Here is a 27,004-nt window from a genome sequence, read left to right as displayed (position 1 = left end):
GGTTTTCTATAGGGTTGAGATCTGGAGACTGGCTAGGCCACTCCAGGACCTTGAAATGCTTCTTACGAAGCCACTCCTTCGTTGCCCTGGCGGTGTGCTTTGGATAATTGTCATGTTGAAAGACCCAGCCACGTTTCATCTTCAATGCCCTTGCTGATGGAAGGAGGTTTGCACTCAAAATCTCACGATACATGGCCCCATTCATTCTTTCATGTACCCGGATCAGTCGTCCTGGCCCCTTTGCAGAGAAACAGACCCAAAGCATGATGTTTCCACCACCATGCTTTACAGTAGGTAAGGTGTTTGATGGATGCAACTCAGTATTCTTTTTCCTCCAAACACGACAAGTTGTGTTTCTACCAAACAGTTCCAGTTTGGTTTCATCAGACCATAGGACATTCTCCCAAAACTCCTCTGGATCATCCAAATGCTCTCTAGCAAACTTCAGACGGGCCCGGACATGTACAGGCTTAAGCAGTGGGACACGTCTGGCACTGCAGGATCTGAGTCCATGGTGGCGTAGTGTGTTACTTATGGTAGGCCTTGTTACATTGGTCCCAGCTCTCTGCAGTTCATTCACTAGGTCCCCCCGTGTGGTTCTGGGATTTTTGCTCACCGTTCTTGTGATCATTCTGACCCCACGGGGTGGGATTTTGCTTGGAGCACCAGATCGAGGGAGATTATCAGTGGTCTTGTATGTCTTCCATTTTCTAATTATTGCTCCCACAGTTGATTTCTTTACTCCAAGCTGGTTGGCTATTGCAGATTCAGTCTTCCCAGCCTGGTGCAGGGCTACAATTTTGTTTCTGGTGTCCTTTGACAGCTCTTTGGTCTTTACCATAGTGGAGTTTGGAGTCAGACTGTTTGAGGGTGTGCACAGGTGTCTTTTTATACTTATAACAAGTTTAAACAGGTGCCATTACTACAGGTAATGAGTGGAGGAAAGAGGAGACTCTTAAAGAAGAAGTTACAGGTCTGTGAGAGCCAGAAATCTTGATTGCTTGTTTCTGACCAAATACTTATTTTCCACCATAATATGCAAATAAAATGAAAAAAAAAACAGACAATGTGATTTTCTGGATTTTTTTTTCTCAGTTTGTCTCCCATAGTTGAGGTCTACCTATGATGTAAATTACAGACGCCTCTCATCTTTTTAAGTGGTGGAACTTGCACTATTGCTGACTGACTAAATACTTTTTTTCCCCACTGTATATGTGTCACAATGACATGTGTGTATATATATATATATATAATGTATTCTATGTATCTATATCTATTCTTTCGTTTCTTTATTAAACCTGTCAGTGTGAGTTTACTGTATAGCGCACTGAATTGCCGGCTTTTCTTCAAGACACTGGGTGCGTATTTCTCGCAAGTCACACGTGTGTTCCGTGTGTAATCCGTATTTTTTGCGCACCCATAGACTTGCATTGGTGTACTACGGCCGTAGTACGCTGACAGTCCCAGCATGCTGCGATTGGCACGGAGCGTAGAATACGGATGAGAAATATACGGCTGGTGCGAGGGACCCCATAGAGAATTATTGGTCCGTGTGTAATGCGTGCTTCTAGCGCCTCTCACTCGCCTGTATTCCTCGCCAGTGTGACCCCGGCCTTATCGTTCCACTATTTCAACACCGGTACATTGACACCTTTTTTTTTTCTTTGTGGTCATTAGATGTATTGCTGTGTTGTAAATGCAGACGCAGCAGAGAGATCTCTCTAAGTCTCTGGAATGAGCTGTGAATAGCGGTTATCCTGCGTAAGCGCAATCAGTCAGACAGTCTTAGATCTTATACCGTGCCAGTCACTTTCGGGGTACGTACGCTGGCACCTGCGCTCTGGATGGAATTCAGCCCTGACAGGGGTTATACAATGCAATCATTGGCCGCCTATGTGTCCTACAGCCTCTTTGGTAGGTGTTAGCGCAGCTGCGCTCGATTACTAATCTAATTGATGTATAAAAGACACAACTAACAGTCAGTACCCCTGATGAAGCCACAACTGGTGGCGACACGCGGCGGGGCTCAGGACGCTCAGGCTCCACGCCACCTCTGACTCGTAATTTTTATATGATTAATTTAAAGCTGAGCTCAGTATTGTTTGCAGGCGGCTATTGTTAGCCTGTGCTATCTAATTTCAGCATGCCTGATGAATCGTGACAATTTGAGTTATCTTAGGGAAGTATGCATACCTCTTAGGATGTTGCTAATATCATTGTATTAGGGGGCTACTAAAGCCGGATAGTGTTTTTGGGCTTGTTAGCATGTTTTTTACAGGCGTATTATATTCTCTGCTACATGGTTCAAATCAATTATTTGTATGCACAATACATGCTGTCTTAGTGCTGTTTAACTCCTTTATGACCATTTGTATTTATGGTGTGTGCTTCATTCGTTCTTATGAACTAGTCTTTGTACATAGCCTTTATATTGTGGTCTGCTGTCTATATACACACTTGGTTCTCTATTGAGTTATTTCATATATCTATATTCTCTGCTACAAGGTTTAAATCATCTTTATCTGTACGCACAATACATGCTGTTTAACTCCTTTGTGACCACTTGTATTTATGGTATGTGCTTCATTCGTTCTTATGAACTAGTCTTTGTACATAGCCTTTATATTGTGGTCTGCTGTCTATATACACACTTGGTTCTCTATTGTTACTGAATGTGGAGCCATGAGGGTCTGGCTCTATTTTGAGCCTAGATTTTCATGTCACATGTGTGACCAATTTTAATGTTTTTAATGATTGGGTGTTTTGGTTTGTGTGTCTAAATAAAGATTGTTACAATTTTTGCTAAATCCTATGTTGGGTGATCCCCAGTGTGTGGCCTATATCTTCTCTCTTCTTTGTACATTGGCATCAATCTTGTATAGGTCTGGTTGGATCCCCTTTTATATGTCAGTGGTGCCCCCTTGTGTGTAATTTTAATTTGCATCTTTCCCAGCACACGTCAACTCAAGTGAGGTATTCTGCTACATACAGGAGATCTGCTCATCGCCTGCATGTAGCAGTGCCGACCGAGTTATGGCCGCTTCTAGTCTCCCATGGAAACTATTGAAGCAGGCCAAAAGTAAAAAAAGTTTTTAAAAAGTTCAAATCCCCCCCCCCTTTCGCCCTATTCAAAATAGAACAATAGAAAAATCAAACATACTTAAATTTGGTATTGCTGAGTTCAGAATCGCCCGATCTATCAATAAAAAAAGGAACAACCCGATCACTAGACGGTGTAGTGAGAAAAAAAGGCAAAATGCCAGAATTAAGGTTTTTTGGTCACCACGACATTGAATTAAAATGCAATAACGGATTATGAAAAGATCGTATCTGCACCAAAATGGGATCAATAAAAACATCAGCTCGGCAATAATAAGCCCTCACCCAACCCGAGATCATGAAAATGGAGCAATGTTTTTTCCCAACAAATTTTGGATTTTTTTTTCACCACTTAAATACAAAAGAACTGAGACCTGTTTGGTGTCTATGACCTTGTAATGACCTGGAGAATCATAATGGCAGGGCAGTCTTAGCATTTGGTGAAAATGGTAAAAAGAAAATCCAAAAAAAGTTGTTGCGTTACACTTTTTTTTGCAATTTCACCGCACTTGGAATTTTTTCCCATTTTTGAGTACACGATATGGTAAAACCAATGATGTCGTTCCAAAGCACAACTTGTCCCGCAAAAAACAAGCCCTAACATGGCCATACTGACGGAAACATAAAAAGTTATGGCTGTGGGAAGAAGGGGAGCGAAAAACAGAAACGCAAAAACGAAAGAGGGCAAGGTCTCTAAGGGGTTAACAAACCCTATTTTTCCTTCCCCATTCTCCTCCTTAACCCTTTCTCTCCTTTATTCTGCCTCTCTCGTTCATGACTTTACATTTCTCTTTTTTGCTGTTGTTTGGTTCTTGTCTGTATTACTGGGTATTTATAATCGGTCTCTTCCCTTTTTCTTTACCCCATTTATGTAAATAAATCCTTAATAAAAGCTACTTTCCCATAAAAGGCGCCCGCTGAGCGCCCAAGGCACGCGGCTGATCTGTGCCGATTTGGGGCTTTTTTCTCTCTAATAAAATCGCAGGTAAAAAACTGCAGAAACTTTATTAAGTGCAGAATCAAAGCTTTTCTGTCCTCTAAAAAGCGCAATAAAAACGCGGCTTCACCTCTGCACCAAGAACGCATCAAATAAGGGGGAGAAGATCGTTATTGTAGACGGTGCGGATCCTGCAGAAAACAAACACCGTATTTCTACAATGTGTGAACACAGCCTTAGGCTAGTTTCACACTAGCGTTTATGAGCGCAGCGACGGCCTGCGCACGGCCGCCGCTAAGCCCCGGCCCTGACACGCCCCCGCCGGTAGCTCCGCCCACCGGCGCATGACGCTGCATGCGCCCTGCGTCCCCTATCTTTATCACAGGGGGCGCAGGCCGTGCGCAGTATGCGTTTGGCGGCACATGCGTCCTTTTGAAGGTGCGCCAACCTGCGCCAAATGCAACCTGCTGCAGTTTGCTTGCGTCGGCGCACCGTCAAAAAGCATGCGCCTTTTTGACGGTGCGCCGACGCAAGCAAACTGCAGCAGGTTGCATTTGGCGCAGGTTGGCGCACCGTCAAAAGGACGCATGTGCCGCCAAACGCATACTGCGCACGGCCTGCGCCCCCTGTGATAAAGATGGGGGGCGCGTGCAGCGTCATGCGCCGGTGGGCGGAGCTACCGGCGGGGGCGCGGCAGGGGCGGGGCTTAGAGGCGGCCGTGCGCAGGCCGTCGCTGCGCTCATAAACGCTAGTGTGTCCCGGATTTGGGTCTACGCCCTGCAGTCTCAGGCGTCTGCTGAATTTCCCTCACTACCAGCGCCCCTCTGACAACTCCTCCTGCTGGGGGAGAAAGCAGTGGTAAATGGCCGCGGATTAGGGTGAGGCCAAAATTTGCTGCTATGCGCGCCGCATGCTCTGTGCCTCTATCTGTGCTTCAAAAGTTGTGAGGTGTGTACAGTTACTTGGTGTAACATTGGTGGATGTGGACCCACTGCACCATCAGCCAGGCTTACCTACACACACGGCTCCGCTCCGTACACCTCGTAAACACACGGCTTCGCTCCGTACACCTCGTACACACACGGCTCCGCTCCGTACACCTCGTACACACACGGCTCCGCTCCGTACACCTCGTACACACGCGGCTCTGCTCCGTACACCTCGTACACACGCGGCTCTGCTCCGTACACCTCGTACACACGCGGCTCTGCTCCGTACACCTCGTACACACGCGGCTCCGCTCCGTACACCTCGTACACACATGGCTCTGCTCCGTACACCTCGTACACACACGGCTCCGCTCCGTACACCTCGTACACACACGGCTCCGCTCCGTACACCTCGTACACACGCGGCTCTGCTACATCCACCCTGTAAACCCCTCCTGACCCCACACATAAACTTCCCCTCATCCAGCACCATGACAACCAGCACACTGAGTCCTGCACACACTGAGGCCCCTGATCATGTGACCCCCTGACTCCTCCCCTCCTGTGACCTCATCACAGGTCCTGTGCACAGAGCGGTCATATATGTGGCGGACACTCCTGGACCTTCTGCTTTCTGGGCCGATTCCTCCTGTGAGTCCTATTAACCCTTTCGCTCCCTGTCTTCTCCTTTCTGACAGGACAATCTCTGAATTCGGACAGTGTGACAGGAATTTCAGCAATGTGGAAGGAAAAAATGACAATTTTAGTGTTTTCCTCACAGAAATGTGACTTTCCCCCCAATGTATCATTGTCCTAAAGGTGACAGGAGCGCTGAGGCCGCACAGTGCGCCGTGTCTCCTGAGTGCCGATACCCCACAGGCTCGGGAGGGAAGGGGCGCCATTGTGGCTGGGATAGACGGCGGACGCCGTGTGACGTGTGAAGAGCGCTGACACCAGAACAGCAGAGACCCCACAAGTGGCCCCATGTTACCCCCTCCACCTCTGGAGGGCTCATCTAGGGGGCAGGGAGGATTATTAACCCTCAGGGGGTCACAGAATTGTGTAACATTGAGTGGAGGAATGAAATGTTCCCACTAAAATGTCGCTCTGTCCCCGAGTCTGTAATTATCACACGGGAGAAGAGGAGAAAACAGAAACCACTTGTTCCACAATTTCCCCTGAGCGGCGATACCCCATAAGGGGCCGGACACTCCTCAGGAGGGAAGGAGTGCCGTCTGACCGGGCAGAGTCTGCTCTTATGGTGTTAGGGGGTCACATTATCAGAGCCCCCAATAAGAGGCGCCATGTTACACCCCCCACCTCTCAATTACTCATCTTTCTCCCAGAATTTTACACCATTGGGCGATGAGGAAAAAATAATTACATTTTACCACAAAAGGCAGTTTTCTCCCCAGAGCAGCCATAGAAGCTGTCAGTGCTGAGAGAGAGACTGGATTGTTGGAGCTGCCTGAAGAAGGAGCCGCTGTGCTCTGCAAGCTGCAAACATACTATTATCTGGTTATAAAGGCGTCACTCCTAGAATAGTTATATCATCATTGGGCAGAAAAGTCTTCACATCCATCTTGTAATATAGGAAAGTCTAAGGCCAGAAATAATCCCCATAAATCACTGTACATGGAGACTTTGGGATCAGATCATTTCTGTCCATTGTGATTGTGGAAACAAAAAATCTTTTCTAAAAGCCTCAAACTTCTGTGTGTGACTCAGAGCTGAGATCTAACGGGAGAGAAGATTCCAGTGCGGGGAAGACGGGAAACCTTCATATAGACGGCCGGTGGGGATGGAGGCAGTGACCGACTCTGGCCAAATCTGTCTCTAGAGCCGCAGTAGAAGATGAAGATGTCGTCCTCATCATGAAGGAGTTATTTCTCATGTCGCGTGTAATGAATATCTCCTGCAGTATTGCTAATGCCGATTCCAGTGTCGGTAATGAGACGAGAATTAGCGTTATGGAAGATGAGTCTATGAGGAACGTGTTCAGCTGCCGACTCCGAGGAGGAAACTGCTTGTTGTCTGTGGCCTAAATATATCGGTTTTATTAGTAGATGTCAGGGAAGAAAACTAAACCCTGTAAGATAATAAATCTCCTCCTATGTTTCCCTTATTATCTCCAGTAATTGTATTATTACACAGGATTATTATGATGTTACATCGGATCATCTTCTTCTCATTCAGGTCTCTACAATATCGGATCCTCTCAGTGAAGATCTTCTACAGAAGAGAATTTTCCTGATTTACCCATCAAGGATGGATATGGACAGAGACAAGATGGCGGAGAGGATGTTACACCTCACCCTAGAGATCCTCTTCCGTCTCACTGGAGAGGTGAGAGATTCTGATGACGTCACATGACATCATTCTTATCTATGGGAATAACAGATGGACAGAACTGGAGAGGTGAGGACTCTGGGAATGTCTGTAGTGAGATTTATTAATGTATCTCTCCATAACCAGAATTACACAGTGGTGAAGAAGACCTCTAGTGATCGCTGTCAGGACCCTGTGTCTGAGGGATGGGGAAGACCCCTGAGCCCAATCACGGGGCCTCCACCTCACCCCCTGATCCATGAGGACATCAATGACCAGAAGATCCTAGAACTCATCTACAAGATGATGGAGCTGCTGACTGGAGAGGTGACACTGCTGGGAATGCTGGGACATTATACAGTAACACTATGAAGGGATCGGGGGATGACGGTATCATTGTATGTGTCAGGTTCCTATAAGGTGTCAGGATGTCGCTGTCTATTTCTCCATGGAGGAGTGGGAGTATTTAGAAGGACACAGAGATCTGTACAAGAACGTCATAATGGAGGTTCCCCAGCCCCTCACATCTCCAGGTAATAGACAGGACTAAATATACACGGCCTATAATTATCTGTATGTAGAGAATGAATTCAGTCCCTGTATGTGTTTCCTCCAGATCTATCCAGTAAGAGGACAACACCAGAGAGATGTCCCCGTCCTCTTCTTCCACAGGACTGTAACCAAGAAGATCCCAGTGCTCCCCAGGATCATCAGGTAGATGGAGAGAAGGTGTCAGGAGATCTCCCCTATGATGTGTAGACGGCTGTGAAGGTCTTGTGCTCAGTCTTGTTTTATCCACCAGTATTATATGTTTTATACTTGTGTAATGAGAACGGTGGAGATGGCAGGATTAGAGCTGATCATAGATGGGACTTCTCCATCTGTCGGTGACTTTTACAATATTTGTTTCAGGGTGAAGATCTGACCCATATTAATACTACAGAGACATATGTGAGGGGTGATGAGTCGTGTAAAGAGGAGATTCCCATGTATGACTACCCAGGTGAGTAGTAACCACTGAATGCAGAGAAGTCACAGATTCCTCTCAGTCACCGGCTGTGGCTGCTTTATCGGTGGTGTAGTCCGGCCGTATTACCATGATCACCATTTTGCCTCTAGACTACAACATTCTCCTCCAACCAAAACTGTTCAAATGACTTTGGGCATTGAAAGTCCTTTTGTATAGAACTTACAAACTGGAGGATCCACCTACCCCCTGGGATTAGTGTGAGGGTGATCCCTTAAAGCGAGATCTATATGATTCCTTGTACTAACCCAATATAGGCTGAGTGCACGCTTAAAGAGTCACACCGAATACACAGTTAGGCCGGAATCACACTTCCTTGTGTGATACGAGAAACTCGCACGAATCTCTCGTAATCAACATCCAGCACCGCTGCTGGTACTCAGGAACGGAGCTGCGGCTGCATAGAAATGCATAGAAATACATGCAACCACAGCTCCGGTTCTGAGTATCGGTGGCAGTGCCGGGTGTTGATGCGAGAGACTCGTGCGAGTTTCTCACATCACACACAGTAGTGTGATCCCGACCTTACATGTCTACTCTTCTCAGTAAAGCTTGCACAAAACTCAAGTTTATTCTCAAAAGAAACGAAATAGCCATTCTCTCCATCACATTAGGAGACGCTGACCGTTACCTGCCCAGATCTGTAACTATAAAGCCAAATGACAGCGTACGTAGAATGTGCTGAGAAGATAGAAAAACACTTGTAGGAAAATCTTATGCTGGGCCTGTAAGAGAAAGCGGAGGGTAATGATGCTGTTGGCTTCCTAGATCCCTGAGATCTTATCGGATGAATCTTCTCTCCCTTCTGTGCTGCTGAATGTCTCATGGTCCCTACAAGACCAGGTCCAGTCTTTCTGGCCAAACTTCCCTTTTATGAGCGACACCAGTAAATGTGCAGTGAGGCCAAGTGTGAATTTCTGTACAATAACAGCAGAGTTTCCCTTTATCCTGACTTTTCCATTTGTATTAAAACCAACTAACTTCCAGGAGGATTGTGATAATCTCCAGGACAAACATTCCACCTGTGCCCTGATAGATCTCTAAGCTGTGCGTGGCTGAGGGCTGTAATATACATTTATTCCCGCCTGCAGGAGATGTGTTGGCTCCAGCCCTGGTGTCATGGATTCTCTCCACGTCATACATTACATTGTTTTTGATCCTAAGGAATTCAGATTACTGCACAATCTCTCCTGAAATGGGGAGCAATATTATTTTCTCTAATCTTCTGGTCAGGATCCATAGTAGCTCCAATGGTCCACCATAAATGAGGGCAACTCTGGTTTACTGTTGTGTAATCTGTATTTGTAGCTTTCAGTTAATGAGATTCTCGTGCTCTGGGGCGGGGCTGTGGGTGGGGCTGTGGGCGGGGCTTTATGTGGTGCACTGATTACATATTCCTCTGTATTGGCTTATGACAGGTCGCTGACCCCTCACTGACCTGCCCCCCATTATTACATAATGCATATAATAGCATTGATATTATTGGTGATAATGCCTATAATATTGTGGCTATTGTGAGGCTTAGAAAAAAATTACATCCAGCACAATGTCACCAGTGATGGCGGCGCCTGCGCAGTAGCCTCTATATCAACTATATCAAATTTTTTTTTGTTAGGAAGTTATAAGGGTTAAAAGTTAAACAGCGATTTCTCACTTTTATAGCAAAATTTCCCAAACCATTTTTTTAGGGACCACCTCACATTTGAAGTGAGTTTGGGGGGTAAATATGACAGAAAATACCCAAAAGTGACACTATTCTAAAAACTGCACCCCTCCAGGTGCTCAAAACCACAATCAAGAAGTTTATTAACCCTTCAGGTGCTTCACAGGAATGAATGGAATGTGGAAGGAAAAAATAAACATTTACTTTTCTTTCACAAAAATTTTCCTTTACACCTAATTTTTTTTTTACTTTCACAAGGGTAACAGGAGAAAATGGACGATACATTTTGTTTTGCAAATTCTCATTTTTTTTTTACTGTAAAATATGCTGGAATAATTAGCGGTTGCCATGTCGCATTTGCAGAGCCCCTGATGTCCCTAAACAGTGGAAACCGCCAACAAGTGACCCCATTTTGGAAACTAGACCCCTTAGGGAACTTATCCAGATGTGTATTGAGCACCTTGAACCCACAGGTGCTTCACAGAAGTTCATAATGTAGAGCCGTGGAAATAAAAAGGGAAACCACTGTTTGGTCGCATGGCAGAGCTTGAAAGGGAAGGAGCGCCATATTGGAATTGTTTGTGGGTGACGTCACATTGTCAGAGACAATGACGTGTCTAAACAGTGAAGTGACCCCATTTTGGAAACTAAACCCCCCAAGGAACTTATCTAGATGTGTGATGGGCACTTTGAATCCCCAAGTGCTTCACAGAAGTTAGTTACATAGAGTTGTGAAAATAAAAAATCATATTTTTTCGACAAAAAATTAACTTTTCGACCTCAAATGTTTTTTCCAAAGGGTAACAGGAGAAATTGCACCCAAAAAGTTGTTTTGCAATTTGTCCTGAGTATTCTGACACCCCATATGTGGGGGTAATCCACTGTTTGGGTGCATGGCAGAGCTCGGAAGGGAGTGAGCGCCATATTGGAGAGCAGATTTTGCTGGAATTGTTTGTGGGTGACATGTCACATTGTCAGAGCCCCTGAGGTGCCAGAACAGCATAAGCCGCAAAAGTGACTGCATTTTACCAAATACTTCCCTGAATGAATTCTTCTAGTGGTGCAGTGAGCATACTGACACCACTGCTGTTCCATAGAAAATTATACCATTGGGCAGTGAAGAAAAAATTACTGTATTTTTCGGACCATAAGATGCACCCCAAATTTTCAAAACGAGAATAGGGGAAAAAAGTGCCAAATGGGGGTCCGTCTTACAGTCTGAATTCAGCTTACCGGGGGGATCAGCACAGGTGCAAGAGTGATCACAGAGGTTGTTCGGTGGTCTATGCTGGTGCAGTGGCCTCCGGAAAATCCCATCCCAGGCTGGTGCGGCAGCGGTGCTCTGTGCTGGGGTGGCGGCAGCGCTCTATGCTGGTGCGGCAGCGCTCTACCTGCGACGGTGGCAGCACTCTGTGCTGGGGCGGCGGCGCCATTTTGTCAAAGCGGAGGCCTCTGCAGCTCCATTGCTGCGATGCGGTGGCTTCTGGGAAAATGGCAGCTGGGGGCGGTGCATGCTCAGATTCAGCAACGAGATCGGCAACGAGATCTTGGGGCGAGATCTGAATCTGAGCATGAGCCGCCCACAGCGGCCATTTTTCTGGAGACCACCGCATCGCAGCAATGGAGCTGCAGGGGCCTCTGGGCTTTGACAAAATGCTGGCGGAGCCCTCCACACAGCACAGAGCGCCGCTGCATCATTTGTAAGTATATTCCTACTATAAGACACACCCCTATTTTCCCCAAAAAATATTTGGGAAAAAGTGCGTCTTATAGTCCGAATAATATGGTACATTTATACGAATAAAATGTTTTTTTTAACCCCAGATATTACATTGGTAGATAGGTAAATGGTCACTACACCCAGAGATGAATTCCCAGAGGGGTGTCATTTCCAAAATGGGGTCACTTCAGGGGGGATTCTGCTTTTATGGCACTTTGGAGAGCCGCTAAGTGCCAGAACAAGAGAATCCTCCCTGAAGTGACCCCATTTTGGAAATGACACCCCTCTGGGAATTCATCTATGGGTATAGTGACCATTTTCACTACATGGATGATTTCCAGAACCTCGTAGTAGAAGTTTTATAGCAAAAATTGCAAAAATGTCATTGTAGTGCCCAATATATTGTGCCCAGCTTGTGTCTCTGGAGACCTCCCCCACCTACCCCCGGAAATTGTTAAGTCAGCTCTACTCAAATGTGTCTGTCACTAAATAAACCAAATACTTGAATGTCAAAACAGTTCAAAAACGTGGTTCTGTGTGGAAGATTGTAAAGCCGTCATGGAGGCATAAGGCTGGCAATGATGGGCATTGTGGGTAATAATAGGGGGTATCATGCCTTATTCCCCTATAGGAACATACACGACATCTTCTCTGGGGGATCTTTCTTGTTTCAGTTACTGGGATGAGTGCAATAAAATGTCGCTCAGTGAGTCTTCTCACATCTTCAGATTCTAAAGGATTGGTGGGGGCAAAATTGTCAAAAACAAGATTTTCAGTGACCTTTTCCTGATAATCAAGGAAAGTATCTGCATTTCCGGCTTTTTGTATAACACAAAAGAATTATATGTGGCCACCTGAAACAAATACATGACTAACTTTATATACCAGATCTATGATTTTCTTGATACCTGGTATGGCTGTAGAACCTGATCTGCAAGGTCCACACCCCATATATTTGTTGTAGTCAGTGACAGACACAGGTTTTGGAGTACTGGATCCCTGTTGGTCTGCAGTGGCCCTTGTGGCATCTGTGTGGATCGAGCTCCGGATAAAAATATCTTTATCCTTATACTTAAGGGCAAGCAGCTCTCCATTGTGTAAAGCCCCTGACTGCCCCTTTCAGAACTTTTCTTTGACCAATGATTGTGGAAACCCCTGATGGTTCTTGCGAATGGTCCCACAAGCCCCTATGTTATGTTCAACCAGACTTTTAAATAGGGGTATGCTGGTGTAGTAGTTGTCAACATACAGATTGTAGCCTTTTTGTAAAAATGGAGTTATCATCTCCCAAACCATTTTTCCAGATGTCCATGTCATGATACCAGTGCTGGATGACCGGCACTTCTGGGGTTAATGTTCTGATCTCAGTGCAGACTTTCACCTGCACACCTGGGACCTATTATGGTGGCCTCCCATTGGTTCTGGGGAGGCTTCTTATAGCCTCAGGAAGCTCCCATCCCCCGTCAGTTATACTTTCGCCCTTGGCATTGTGTGGTGACCCCTGAGTGTGTTAGTGTTGTGTTCTGGTTGCTTGATTCTCTGTGTATGACTCGGTCTGTTCTCTGGATATCGCTTTGGATTCTGCCTGGTACCTTCTACGTCTGTTTGGTTTTGATCTCTGCTTGGCCCTGACTGTCCGTTCTGTCTCATCCCTGGTACTGTACTGATATCTTGTGTATGACCTTTGGCTTTGTCTGACCTTCCGTCTGTTTATCCCTCAGGTACCTCGCTTGCCTGTATTGTGCTTGACCCCCGCTTTGCCTGACTCTGAGTTTTCTACCTCCTCTGAAAGCAGGACACTAAGCCCTGCCCCCTTGCAGTCACATGACCATAGGTCCTATGCCGGCTTGCTAAACTTCTAGATTCAGGTCCTGTGCATCTTTATTTTCCAGCTGTTCTTGTCCCCAGGGGTCCCTACGGTGTGGGTGAGTCCCTGCTTAGCGGAGGCTGTACGCCGGCGCTGTCAGGACCCTGACATTATAACTGACCATTAAGTTTTTGGGGGTTTTTTTATGCAGAGAGTTATGGCTCCCATATGACAAGATGAAAAGTCTGAGTCAGATGTTTCAGAGTTTATCTCTGGAGCAGCAAGCTCTGGCTCGTTCTCAGCAGCAGGTTTCTGAGACAGTGCGGGGGGCTTTAGCTGCTGGGTCTCTGGGGGCTGGAACGAGTGATGTTGCTTTGGTGTCCCCAGAACCACCTGTTAAACTGCCTGACTTTTTTTCTGGAAACAAAAAGGAGTTCAGGGTCTTCATGGAGGGGTGCAAACTTTTTTTTAGTTTGAGACCACGTTCCTCTGGGGACGAAAGTCAGAAGGTTGGGGTTGTTATGTCTCTGTTAAAATGGTCCCCACAAGCTTGGGATTTCTCCCTTTCTCCCACTGCCCCTGAGAGAGTGTCTGTGAATGCATTTTTTGAGGCCCTCGGGCACATTTATGTTGAGCCTGACCGAGTGCGATTGGCAGAGGACATGGTGATGAGTGTCTGTCAGGGGAAACACTCAGCTGAGTGGTTTTGTACTGAATTCTGCCACTGGGCCGCAGAGGTCTCTTGGAACGACACCGCACTCCGAGGACTCTTTCGCAGAGGCTTGTCCGAGCGGCTGCAGGATGCCTTGGCATTACATCCCCCACCTAACTCTCTCGAGGACGCCATGACCCAGGCTGTCTGGATGGACCGCAGGCTGTGGGCCAGAGGGGTGATGCAGGTGGAGACTCCATTGTTCCCCAGTGGAAAAGAGACTGCCCCTGAGCTCATGGATGTAGGCGCCCTCTCCCTGAAGGATACAGAGAGGAAACGCCGGAAGGACAAGCAGTTATGCTTTTACTGCGGTAAAACGGGACATTGGAAAAGGGAGTGTCCTGATTGCCCATCTTCAACCCGGTCAGCGGGAAACAACTAGGTCTAGGTAGTCAACAGGGAGACTACTCAGACCCTCAGGTACCCTTTTCCTCGTTTTCTAAAGTGTTACTGCCTCTGGAACTGTTTGTGGACGGTAGTTCTTTTTCCTCTACAGCCTTCGTGGACTGCGGGTCATCGACTAATCTCATTGACTCCCAATTGGTCACACACTGCAAGATAGGGACAGTTAGGCTCAAGGTTCCGATCAAGGTGATGGCCATTGACTCCTCTCCCCTCACTAAGGAGGGAATTCTCTTTATGTCTGACTTGTTTTCGCTCAGAGTGGGCGCTACTCATGTGGAAAACCTAAGTTGTTTTGTGCTGGACAATCTACCTGCAGGGTTGGTGTTGGGCATGCCCTGGTTACAACACCATAACCCAGTTATTAACTGGAAAACGGGGGAGATTGTTCAATGGGGGTTTAATGATTTTAAGTTATGTGATAAATCCGCACTGCTGGTTGAACCTGTTAAATCTGTGTCTGTATCATCTGTCGAGCTGAAAGGTATTCCGGGATGCCTGAAGGACTTCGAAGATGTATTCTCCGAAAGCGAGGCCGAGACGTTACCGCCACTTAGACCCTTTGACTGCGCTATTGAGCTGGTCCCGGGGGCTAAATTACCTAAAGCCCGTCTGTTTAATTTGTCCGGTCCTGAGCCTTGGCTATGAAGGAGTACATTGCTGAAAGTCTGCGCAAAGGACACATACGTCCTTCAGTCTCACCTGTGGCGGCAGGTTTCTTTTTTGTAAAGAAAAAAGATGGCAGGTTACGTCCCTGTCTCGACTTCCGGGAGCTTAATCAGATTACTGTATGGAATACGTACCCCCTTCCGTTGATTCCCGACTTATGTAACCAACTATCAGGGGAAAAGTGGTTTTCTAAACTGGATCTTCGGGGGCATATAATTTGATAAGGGTCCGAGAGGGGGATGAATGGAAAACCGCGTTCCTCACGACCGAGGGACTATTTGAAGATTTAGTCATGCCGTTTGGTCTTACCAACGCCCCCGCCATATTTCAGAATTTCATCAACGTGGTATTCTTAGATCTCATTGGTCGTTTTGTCGTTATCTACTTAGATGATATTTTGATATACTCCTCCGACAAGCATTCTCATTTGGAACATGTACGATCTGTTCTCCAAAGACTGAGAGAAAATCATCTGTATGCCAAATTGGAGAAATGTGTATTCTGTGTGCAAGAATTGTCTTTTTTGGGATTAATTGTATCCGGTGAGGGTTTTCGCATGGACCCCAAGAAGGTGCAGGCCATTGCGGATTGGGTGCAACCCCAAGATCTTAAGGGTCTTCAGCGCTTCTTGGGGTTTGCCAGTTATTACCGCAAATTTATCCGGGGGTTTTTGCAAGTGGTCAAACCTCTCACAGATCTAACATGCAAAGGTGCGGATGTGAGAAATTGGTCCTCACTCGCAAAAGAGGCCTTTGCGACGCTGAAAAAATGTTTTATGTCTGCTCCTGTCTTTGTACAGCCAGATCCTTCCAAGCCATTTGTGGTGGAGGTAGACGCCTCCGAGGTGGGGGTGGGAGCGGTGTTGTCCCAAGGGCCTGCCACTCTAACCAAACTCAGGCCATGTGCCTTCTTTTCCAGGAAGTTCTCTGCTGCTGAAAGAAATTATGATGTAGGCAATAGAGAGCTTCTTGCGGTTAAGTTGGCGTTTGAGGAATGGAGGCACTTTTTGGAGGGGGCCAGTCACCCGCTTACTGTGATCACTGATAACAAAAATTTGTCTTACATCGAGTCTGCTAAAAGATTAACGCCCAGACAGGCCCGTTGGTCACTTTTTTTTTCTCGTTTCCAGTTTACTATTACATTCCATCCAGGGTTAAAGAATGTCAAGGCTGACGCCTTATCTCATAGTTTTCACCCTGTGTCTGTCCCTGAGCCATCGTCCTCCATTCTGCACCCTGGGGTGGTGTTAGCAGGGATCTTGTCTGAATTGGAACGGGGAATTGAGGGGGCCCAGTCGCTGGCTCCTGCGGCCAAGCCAGGGGGCAAGTTGTTTGTCCTAGAGCAACTTCGCCTTAAACTCTTGCAAGAGTTCCACGAATCCAAGTTGTGTGCTCACCCTGGTATATCAGCCACACGACTGGTGGTGGCTAGGGTCTTCTGGTGGCCTACTCTGGGTTCTGATATAAAGAAATTCATTTCTGGTTGTGGGGTCTGCGCTAGTTCTAAAAGCTCCCATAGCCGGCCGGCGGGGGAGCTGATGCCCTTGGAAGCTCCCGAAAGACCGTGGACCCATCTGTCCATGGATTTTATTACCAATCTTCCCTCTTCCAGGGGTAATACGGTGGTATGGGTAGTGGTGGACAGATTTTCAAAGCATGCTCATTTTATACCCCTGTCCGCATTACCTTCTGCTGAGATCTTATCCAGATTGTTTGTGCAGCATGTGGTCCGCTTGCATGGGGTACCCCTGAATGTGGTGCCTGATCGTGGTGTGCAGTTTGTGGCTAAGTTTTGGCATGCTTTCTGCAAAAAATTAGGGATATCTCTGTCCTTTTCGTCTGCATACCATCCTGAGAGTAATGGTCAGACGGAACGCACTAATCAGTCTCTGGAACAGATCCTCAGATGTCTGACTTCTGCTAGACAGAATGACTGGTGTGATATACTGCCGTTGGCTGAATTTGCCTTCAATAGTCGGGTGAGTCAATCCACTGGTATGTCCCGTTTCTTGATCAACTATGGGTTCAGTCCTCATTTTGGTGAGTTTTCTCGTCTGGATTCGGGGTGCCCCGGGGCTGTGAACTCTGTTCAGCGGTTAAAAGATACATGGGCAGAAGTCCAGCAGCGTATATCTAGGTCTCAAGGCAGGTATAAGTTTTTCGCGGACAGGAAACGAACACCTGGTCCCATGGTTCAGGTGGGAGAGAAAGTTTGGCTCTCCACGCGAAACATTAAGTTAAAGATTCCGTCAGCCAAGTTGGGCCCCAAATTCATTGGCCTGTACAAGATTGTGGAAAAAATCAACCCAGTAGCGTACAGGCTGTGCCTTCCACCCTCTTTCAAGATCCCTAATGTCTTCCATAGATCTCTACTGAAGCCATTTGAAGCAGTCCGGGGAGAATCCGAGTCCGCTGCTCCTCCGGTTTCGGTTGAGGGACATGTGGAATATGAGATTGGTCACATCGTAGATTCTAGGTTGGTACGGCGGTCAGTACAGTACCTAGTTCATTGGAAGGGGTATGGGCCGGAGGACAGGTCCTGGGTGCCGGCCCGGTTGATGCATGCGGATCGTCTGGTTCGGGCTTTCCATGCTAGGTACCCGGGCAAGCCTGGGGGTCCAGAGGCCCCCCCTGTTGAGAGGGGGTTACTGTCATGATACTAGTGCTGGGTGACCGGCACTTCTGGGGTTAATGTTCTTATCGCAGTGCAGACTCTCACCTGCACACCTGGGACCTATTAAGGTGGCCTCTCATTGTTTCTGGGGAGGCTTCTTATAGCCTCAGGAAGCTCCCATCCCCCGTCAGTTATACTTTCGCCCTTGGCATTGTGTGGTGACCCCTGAGTGTGTTAGTGCTGTGTTCTGGTTACTTGATTCTCTGTGTATGACTCGGTCTGTTCTCTGGATATCGCTTTGGATTCTGCCTGGTACCTTCTACGTCTGTTTGGTTTTGATCTCTGCTTGGCCCTGACTGTCCGTTCTGTCTCATCCCTGGTACTGTACTGATATCTTGTGTATGACCTTTGGCTTTGTCTGACCTTCCGTCTGTTTATCCCTCAGGTACCTCGCTTGCCTGTATTGTGCTTGACCCCCGCTTTGCCTGACTCTGAGTTTTCTACCTCCTCTGAAAGCAGGACACTAAGCCCTGCCCCCTTGCAGTCACATGGCCGTTCACATGACCATAGGTCCTATGCCGGCTTGCTAAACTTCTACATTCAGGTCCTGTTCATCTTTATTTTCCGGCTGTTCTTGTCCCCAGGGGTCCCTACGGTGCGGGTGAGTCCCTGCTTAGTGGAGGCTGTACGCTGGCGCTGTCAGGACCCTGACAGTCCCCAGATAAGTAGGGCATCCTGGTGGGTTCAGGTTGCTGTCATAATTGTGAAAAGCTGATGTGTATCCGGTTGAACTCTCACACATTTTATAGAGCTTTATGCCGAACCTTGCCCTCTTAGAAGGAATAAATTGCTTAAGATGCAGTCTTCCTTTTGAATTTTATAATGGACTCATCAATGGAAATAACATAGGGGTGGCTTGAACAGGGCAGTTGGACCAATAGGACTGAATGCTCATTTTTTTAACAAGCTCCATATTGAATGTAAGTCCTAAAAATGTTTTACTTTCTAGGACATTAGTTGGTGTCCATAAATTTGACCTAGCATAATAGGATCGTGGATTCTGGCTGATGAATTGGGACACATATAAATTTGTAGGACAATATGCTCTTGCAAGCTATCTGTCAGAAACAAATTAAAAAATTAATTGTTCCAAAATTTTCCACCTCCACATTTATACCAGGAATGGCATTAAAATTAGGGATGAATGGAGTAGCTGAATCTGAAGCCTCCCATCTTGGAAATATTTCATCAAGAAGCAAAGCCCCTTGGACATTGGTGTGCGCCAATTCCCGAGCACTAGGGACAGCGCTAGTACTGGGCATTGTTCCCTGAGTTGGAGACATTTCTCCAGAAGCGCTATTTGTCCTTCTTGTTGTACTGGTCCTTGTGTGTGAGGATGGTCCAGAATCACTGCTTATTTCTGAGCGATCACTGTCGCTGCTACTAAAGCCCTCGAAATCCACATCGCCATCTGACACTGCACTTTCTTCACTGTCAGAACATAAAAGTGCATAAGCCTCCTCTGCACTATAATACTGACGGGCCATTTTATTTATTTATTTTTTTTCCCGGAAATAGAAAACTCTGACGTGACCAAATTATTGGGGAAACAATTGAGAAAAACCTAATTCTTTAGCCTAACCCTAACCTGTCTTATCTGTATTGTTACTTTATAGCACAATCGCTGACTGACACAGCTGTTGGCAGCAGCACTTGTAACACTGTTTCTCCTCTAATCTCTCACTGACAGGAGATCTGAGGAGAAACAGCGTTTTTATGGGGCAGATTGCCAGGAAAAGTTCGCTGCTACAACAAACTTTCCTAGTGATTTGTCTCATTGGCTGGTGTGACACTGACGTCATAAGGACCTGTACCGATCAGGTCTCAATGAGGTAGGGGGTCACAGGAAGCATTTTGCGGTGGAATCCCCTAGTTATAAGGTACGTGGGGTCCCGATGAGCACAAAACTGCCGACCGTAGACAAACGACTGCGCTGCACAAAGCCCTGCTAGCGCTGGCGATTATCTACCATTGGCGGTCATGAACCGATTACGTTAAGGCCTATTTTCCCTTCACCCATGACAGCACCACATGAGAGAGGGATCCGCCCCGCCAGGACAGGAACCTACTGAAACATAAGGGGCGGCACCTCTCCCCCGCTTCAGTTGGGTTCCTGTCCTGGAAAGGAATCCCTCTGACAGCGGCGGTGCCTGTCAGAATGAAAGACCCAGGGCCGTCCCAGCGTGTAAGGATTGCAGGGCTGACTTACCTGCAACGCCGGCCGTCGGCAGCTGGTAGCGCAGTCCCCAGGGTGTTGCCTGATTCGGGCCCCGGGTTCGTGCGGGCACGTCCTGATGTCCTCCCTTCGGAGGTCCTCCTCGTGCCGCCCTCCCATTCCGCACGCCCGTCCTTCGCCTGCATGCAGGGGAAGCCGGGGGCGGGGACCGGCGTCTGACGTCAGCGGCGCAGAGGATTCTGGGAGCGCGACTGCTGACGTCATCAGGACGCGACGGTCATGGCGCCGGGCGCGACGCCGGCCAGGAGCGGCTGGCGGTAGCGGGGGGGAGGGGTAATGTGGGGCTCACTCACTGTTAAAAGAAGGAGCAGAAGCGGCTGCAGGGGTGACAATGGCGTCTCAGGAGGATCGCTCACCGTCCCCATTGTCCCTGCCCCGATCGCAAGCTTCTGGTCGCAAGAGCCGCTCGAGCGGCAAAAGCAGCAGCCGTCCAAGTCACCGATCGAGGGATTCCTCGAGGTCAAAAGAGCGCAGGGCGCACGCTCCTTCGCAGCCCCAGAGCCCGGTATCAGTCTTTCCTGGGTGGTGAGTGATCTCCGTGAAAGTTAGGCAGTATTATAATAGGCCTTCCTATGTCTTTTTTGTTTTTCTTAGGGAGCCAAAAAAGCCATAAGTAAAAAGAAAAATAGAGAATGTGCCATATGCCACAGCCCTTTAGCCAAAGACTACCCAAAGGACTTATGTGTCAGCTGTATTCAGCGGACTATGGCTGAAGAGGTGCCGAACCTGGCAACAAACCTCAGATCGATAATAAAATCTGAGGTACAGGGCTCACTTAAAAAATTATTAAAAAAGAAGAGTAGGAAAGCCTCCCCGAGTTCCTCATCAGGCTCCACCTCTTCGGAGTATCAAGTTGAGCAGGGGTCATCTTCATCCTCAGACAGTGATACGGGGGGCAGACCTTGCTTTCCCGTAGAAGATACGGACGCTCTCCTTAAAGCCATCAGGTCCACTATGGGCCTGCAAGAGGAGAAAGTAGAGAGATCACTGGAGGATGTAATGTTTGGCGGCCTGCAAGAAAGGAAAAAGCGTACCTTTCCGGTCAATGACAAGGTTCAAGCCCTAATCGAGAGAGAGTGGAAGAAACCGGAGAAGTCAGGTAGCCTTCCCTCTTCAAAGCGCAGATACCCCTTCGAGGCTAAAGACACGGACGTCTGGGACAAGGTCCCAAAGATTGACGCAGCAGTGTCTAGGTCTTCCAAGAAGTCGGCCCTGCCCCTGGAGGATTCAGTGGTTTTGAGAGATCCCTTGGATAAAAAAGCGGACTCATACCTAAGGCACACTTGGGAGGCAGTGGCAGGGGGTCTGAAACCAGCAATAGCCGGCACCTGCACAGCCCGGTCATTAATGGTCTGGCTGCAACAACTCGAAGAGAAATTAGTCTCCAAAGTACCAAGGGAGAAAATATTAGGAGAAATGTACCTGCTACACGGAGCTGCCGCCTTCTTGGCTGACACCTCCGCCGACTCGATGAGGTTAACGGCAAGAGCAGCGGGGCTATCGAACGCCGCAAGACGGGCGTTATGGCTCAAAGGCTGCCCTGGGGACATTCAATCTAAGGCGAAATTATGTTTGTTACCATGTGATGGGCAGTTCGTGTTTGGAAAAAACCTGGATGACATCCTGGAAAAAGCCGGTGATAAAAAGAAGGGCTTCCCCAGATACATGGGTGATCAAAGGAGACCGCCCTTTCGGAGGGGAAGGTTCAATCGAGGCCGTCCCCCGGGAGAGCGGAAAAGGTGGGACGACAAGAGGAAAAAAGAACCAGGATTCATGTTTGGGGGAACTACCTCAACCGCCAAAAAATCCCCGCAATGACACCAGCCCTCCTGTGGGGGGAAGATTGAGGCTCTTTTTCCAAGAATGGGAGAAAATATCGGCCAACAATTGGATTTTGAACATTATAAAGAAAGGCCTAAAAATCCCCTTCTTCCAGCATCCAAGAGCTTCATTTGTGGTGACCCCCGTCAGGAAGAAACCAGAAGAGCAATCAGCCTTAGAAACAGAAATCTTAGGACTGTTGGAGAAACAAGTTCTGATAGAGGTCCCAAAAGACCAAGAGAGAAGGGGGTTCTATTCTCCCCTCTTCCTAATAAAAAAACCCGACCTTTCCTTCAGAACGATAATAAATCTCAGGCGCCTCAATCAATGGATTACGAACCAAACATTCAAAATGGAATCAGTGACTTCGGCCATAAAGCTGTTACACCACAACTGCTTCATGGCCGTAATAGATTTGAAGGATGCCTATTACCATATCCCGATGCACCAAGAATACCAGAAATACCTGAGGGTAGCCCTATACATCCAGGGCGACCTCAGGCATTTTCAATTTACAGCTCTTCCGTTCGGCATCTCCATAGCGCCAAGGATTTTTACAAAAGTAATAGCGGAAATGACAGCTTTCCTTCGAATCCACAATGTGATTATGGTGCCTTACTTGGACGATTTTTTGGTCATTGGCAATTCAGAACATCACTGCGCACATCAGGTAGAGAAAATAACGGAGACCCTGCAAAAACTGGGTTGGATGGTAAACTTAAAAAAATCAAAACTCCAACCCCTAAGGAAACAAACATTTCTAGGTTTCGTCTTGGACTCCGACCGTCAAGTTTGTCTCTTGCCAGAGAAAAAACTAGAGAAGGTGAGAGAAATGACCCTTACGGCAATACAGCATCCTCACATGACCCTAAGAAGGGCAATGTCCCTGTTGGGCACGCTAACAGCCTGTATCCCGGCGGTCAACTGGGCACAGTTTCATACCCGGCAACTGCAGGCGGAAATCTTGTCAGCCCAGAGACGATTGAAAGGGCGTTTAGAGGGGAAGCTGGAACTTTCCGAAAGGGGGAAAAACTCTCTCACTTGGTGGCTAGACGGCACAAATTTAGCAGGAGGAACGTTGTGGCACAGGCCCGTGTCCGATGTAATATTGACGGACGCAAGCTCCTCGGGATGGGGGGCACACCTGAGAGAACATATGGCCCAAGGGTCCTGGGGTCACATAGAGCAGAAGGCTTCCTCCAACTTAAGAGAGTTAAGAGCGATAAACAAAGCCCTAGAGGCATTTATCCCCATGTTTCAGGGTCAAAATGTCCGGATTATGTCAGACAACAGGGTGGCAGTGGCGTATGTCAACCACCAGGGAGGGACAAGGTCAAACTCCCTAATGGACGAAGCCAAAAGAATCTTCCTCAAAGCAGAACAACATCTAACCTCCCTAACAGCCCTACACATCAGAGGGACAGAAAATGTTCAAGCCGACTTTCTAAGCCGCAACAAATTAAAACAGGGAGAGTGGGTCTTAAATCGTATAATATTCCAGAGGATAGTACAGGTATGGGGGCAACCAGTGATCGACCTCTTTGCTACCAAAAACAACCGGCAAGTGAGAAGGTTCTGCTCATTAAACCCAAGGGAAAACCTGTGGGCAGTAGACGCTCTACAAATCCCGTGGCGGTTCAAACTAAGCTACGCCTTTCCCCCGATAGCGTTAATCCCGGCAGTGGTAAGAAAGATAAGAGACGAGCAAGCCAGAGTAATCCTCATAGCCCCGTTCTGGCCAAAAAGACCGTGGTTTTCACTACTACAAAGGATGTCTCTCTCGGACCCGTGGGTACTGCCAGAAATTCCAGATTTATTAGCTCAGGGGCCGATATTCCACAAACAAGTCAAGGGGCTCCATCTGACGGCGTGGAATTTGAGAGGGCGCTTTTGAGAGATAAAGGGTTTTCCCCGGGGTTGGTGACTACTCTAATGAAAAGTAGGAAACCAATAACAACCAACTTATATGGCAGGACGTGGAAGAAATTCCTTCAATTCCTGGGAAAACCGTTAGGTCAAGAACCCCCAATCAAGTCCATCTTGGAGTTCTTGCAGGCAGGCTTACAGCTAGGCCTGGCGGTTAATACCCTAAAGGTACAGGTTTCAGCGCTGGGTGCATTATACAATTGCAACATAGCAGCAGACAGATGGGTAGCCAGGTTCATAAAATCTTGCCACAGATCTAGGCCAGTTTCCTTACCGAAAATAGCTCCATGGGATCTAAATCTGGTACTGGAATCCCTTACGAAGGAGCCGTTTAAACCCATACAGCAGATTTCAACTAAAAATCTCACCCTAAAAACCATCATTTTGGTAGCTCTAACGTCGGCACGTAGAGTTAGTGACCTGCAGGCCCTTTCAGTCAACCCACCATATACCCAGATATACCAGGATAGGGTGGTGATGAGAACAGACCCTGCTTACTTGCCGAAAGTAGTAACTAACTTTCACCGAAATCAAGAAATTGTCCTCCCTTCCTTTTGCGAGAATCCGAAAAACCCAGGGGAGGAGAAATTTCATAGCCTAGACGTTAAAAGAACCCTAGTAGAGTATATGTCTATAACCAGCCAGTGGAGGAGGTCCCAGTCCCTATTTGTAGCCTTCCAGGGTGCTAGCAAAGGTTATGGAGTGTCAAAAGGGACTATTGCCCGATGGATTAGGGAGGCCATTAGTGTAGCCTATTCAGCTAGTGGCGTCCCGGTTCCTGACGGCATCAAGGCTCATTCCACCAGAGCCGTGGCGACCTCCTGGGCTGAGAAAGCAGAGGTGTCAATAGATCAAATTTGTAAGGCCGCTACCTGGGCCTCACCCTCAACTTTCTTTAGACACTATAGACTAAATCTATCCTCCTCGGCTGACTTGACCTTTGGTAGAAGGGTGCTGCAAGCGGTGGTCCCTCCCTAAGGTGTTCGAAGTCTCCAGAATCTCTCATGTGGTGCTGTCATGGGTGAAGGGAAAACCACCATGGTTACTTACCGGTAGCCGGTTTTTCCGGAACCCATGACAGCACCCGTATATTTCCCCCCCTTTTCACCGTTTGGGTGTGCACAATAGTCGGGTGTATTTGTGTGATGTGGTGTTGGATAAATATGTAACTAACCGGGAAGTCCTCTCAGGTGCTCTGTAATCCAACTGAAGCGGGGGAGAGGTGCCGCCCCTTATGTTTCAGTAGGTTCCTGTCCTGGCGGGGCGGATCCCTCTCTCATGTGGTGCTGTCATGGGTTCCGGAAAAACCGGCTACCGGTAAGTAACCATGGTGGTTTCATGAGTTTTAATTTTTAAAAAATTCTGTGGAAGCCTGGCTGAAAAGCAATGTCAGACTTTCATCTGCTCATTTTCATAGATTTTTGATTTATTTCTACTTTTGTCAGATTAAAGTTATTTCTGTGACCATTGTGGGTTTTTCTGTCATTAAACGAGGGGTACCAACAATTTTGACCACGTGTGTAGGAGGAGTGAATATTTTGACTCCACAGCCCCTTTCCGGAAATTAACACGCAGTGGATGTTGGAGTGAAAATTACACATTTGCCATTTTATTACCCAGCACATAGTGCCCAGATTGTGCTCCAGGAGACACACACCACAAATTAAGTGGATTCTTCTCACTATAATATTGCTAAATACAGGAATCCTAAATGTTGTTTGCGCACACTGCAAGACTCCGAAGTGAGAGCGGATTTTGCGGGATTGGTTTATGGAAACCTTGTTGCTTTTCAACAGCCTTTGAGCCACTAATAGTGCGGGAACCTCTGTTTTTCCATTGACAGATGATGGACCTGAGTGGGGACTTGTTTTTGTGAGATGAGAATTGGTATTATTTTCGCCTACATAACATTGATTGGTTTCTTTTTATTCGATATTTGGGAGGCAGAATGAACCAACAGTTGAACACCGCACACTACTGGCTCATCCAACAAGATTTTCTATTAGACTGTGAACTCTCATTGTCTTGGTAAATAATTAAAGTTTTTTACATAGCTTGCCATTTTTATGGACAGTTCAAGTAGAAACGTTCAAAGATATAAAACTCAAGGATATTTTATTAAAAATAATTGTTTTTTTATTTTAGCAGATGACTGTACCAGGAGATCAGAGGGACAGCTGACATCTTCAATTTTGAAATCTGATGATCTTGAGATCCTACAAGATACAACTGAAGTGATTGCTATTACTCCAGATATATCATCATCCATTCACAGCAAAGATCTGTCATCTGGTCCTATGAAACAGGTCCCATCTTCTGATTCATTACTGACTACTAAGAAAAATCAAAGTCACAAAAGAGGCAATAAAAAACAAACTGCTCCTAAAGCAAAGAAGTCATTTTCATGTTCAGAATGTGGGAAATATTTTGCACGTAAATCACTGCTTGTTGCTCACCATAGAACTCACACAGGGGAGAAGCCTTTTTCCTGTTCAGAATGTGGGAAATGTTTTACACATAAATCAGATTTTGTTACCCACCAGAGAACTCACACAGGGGAGAAGCCTTTTTCATGTTCAGAATGTGGGAAATGTTTTCACAAAAAAAAACTTTTTCTTATTCACCAGAGAACTCACACAGGGGAGAAGCCTTTTTCCTGTTCAGAATGTGGGAAATGTTTTAACCAGAAATGGCATCTTGTTAGTCACCAGAGAACTCACACAGGGGAGAAGCCTTTTTCATGTTCAGAATGTGGGAAATGTTTTAACCAGAAATGTAATCTTGATATACACCAAAGAACTCACACAGGAGAGAAGCCTTTTTCCTGTTCAGAATGTGGGAAATGTTTTAACCAGAAAGGGAATCTTAATGAACACCATAGAACTCACACAGGGGAGAAGCCTTTTTCCTGTTCAGATTGTGGGAAATATTTTAACCGGAAAGCGCTTCTTGTTAGACATCAGAGCAGTCACACAGAGGAGAAGCCGTTTTCATTTTCTTAATGTGGGAAATATTTTACTTGGAAATCAACTGTTAATAAACATTAGAGACATCA

The 27,004-nt window shown here is 47.0% G+C and overlaps 1 protein-coding gene across 3 annotated transcripts; it reads left to right on the top strand.

Moving 5' to 3' along the window:
- Positions 1-1,999: 1,999 nt before the first annotated feature.
- LOC141063275 (gastrula zinc finger protein XlCGF66.1-like) lies at positions 2,000-27,004 on the top strand. 3 transcript variants are annotated; one of them, XM_073557339.1, is made up of 7 exons: positions 2,000-2,060; positions 7,162-7,311; positions 7,441-7,620; positions 7,703-7,826; positions 7,910-8,007; positions 8,206-8,296; positions 26,098-27,004. In XM_073557339.1, exons 2-7 carry the CDS (start codon positions 7,234-7,236, stop codon positions 26,949-26,951), a joined length of 1,425 nt encoding a protein of 474 aa, XP_073413440.1. In that variant the 5' UTR covers positions 2,000-2,060; positions 7,162-7,233; the 3' UTR covers positions 26,952-27,004. The 3 variants fall into 3 exon arrangements, with proteins under 3 accessions (XP_073413440.1, XP_073413438.1, XP_073413439.1); XM_073557337.1 differs by having other exon boundaries at positions 26,095-27,004; XM_073557338.1 differs by lacking the exon at positions 2,000-2,060 and adding an exon at positions 6,944-7,056 and having other exon boundaries at positions 26,095-27,004.

This window comes from Dendrobates tinctorius, unplaced genomic scaffold (genome assembly GCF_039654945.1).
Source record: "Dendrobates tinctorius isolate UK_male_01 unplaced genomic scaffold, ASM3965494v1 ptg000249l, whole genome shotgun sequence".
Taxonomy (NCBI): Eukaryota; Metazoa; Chordata; class Amphibia; order Anura; family Dendrobatidae; genus Dendrobates; species Dendrobates tinctorius.
The sequence above is the reverse complement of the archived record's forward strand: the minus strand, read 5'-3'. Positions and strand labels throughout refer to the sequence as shown.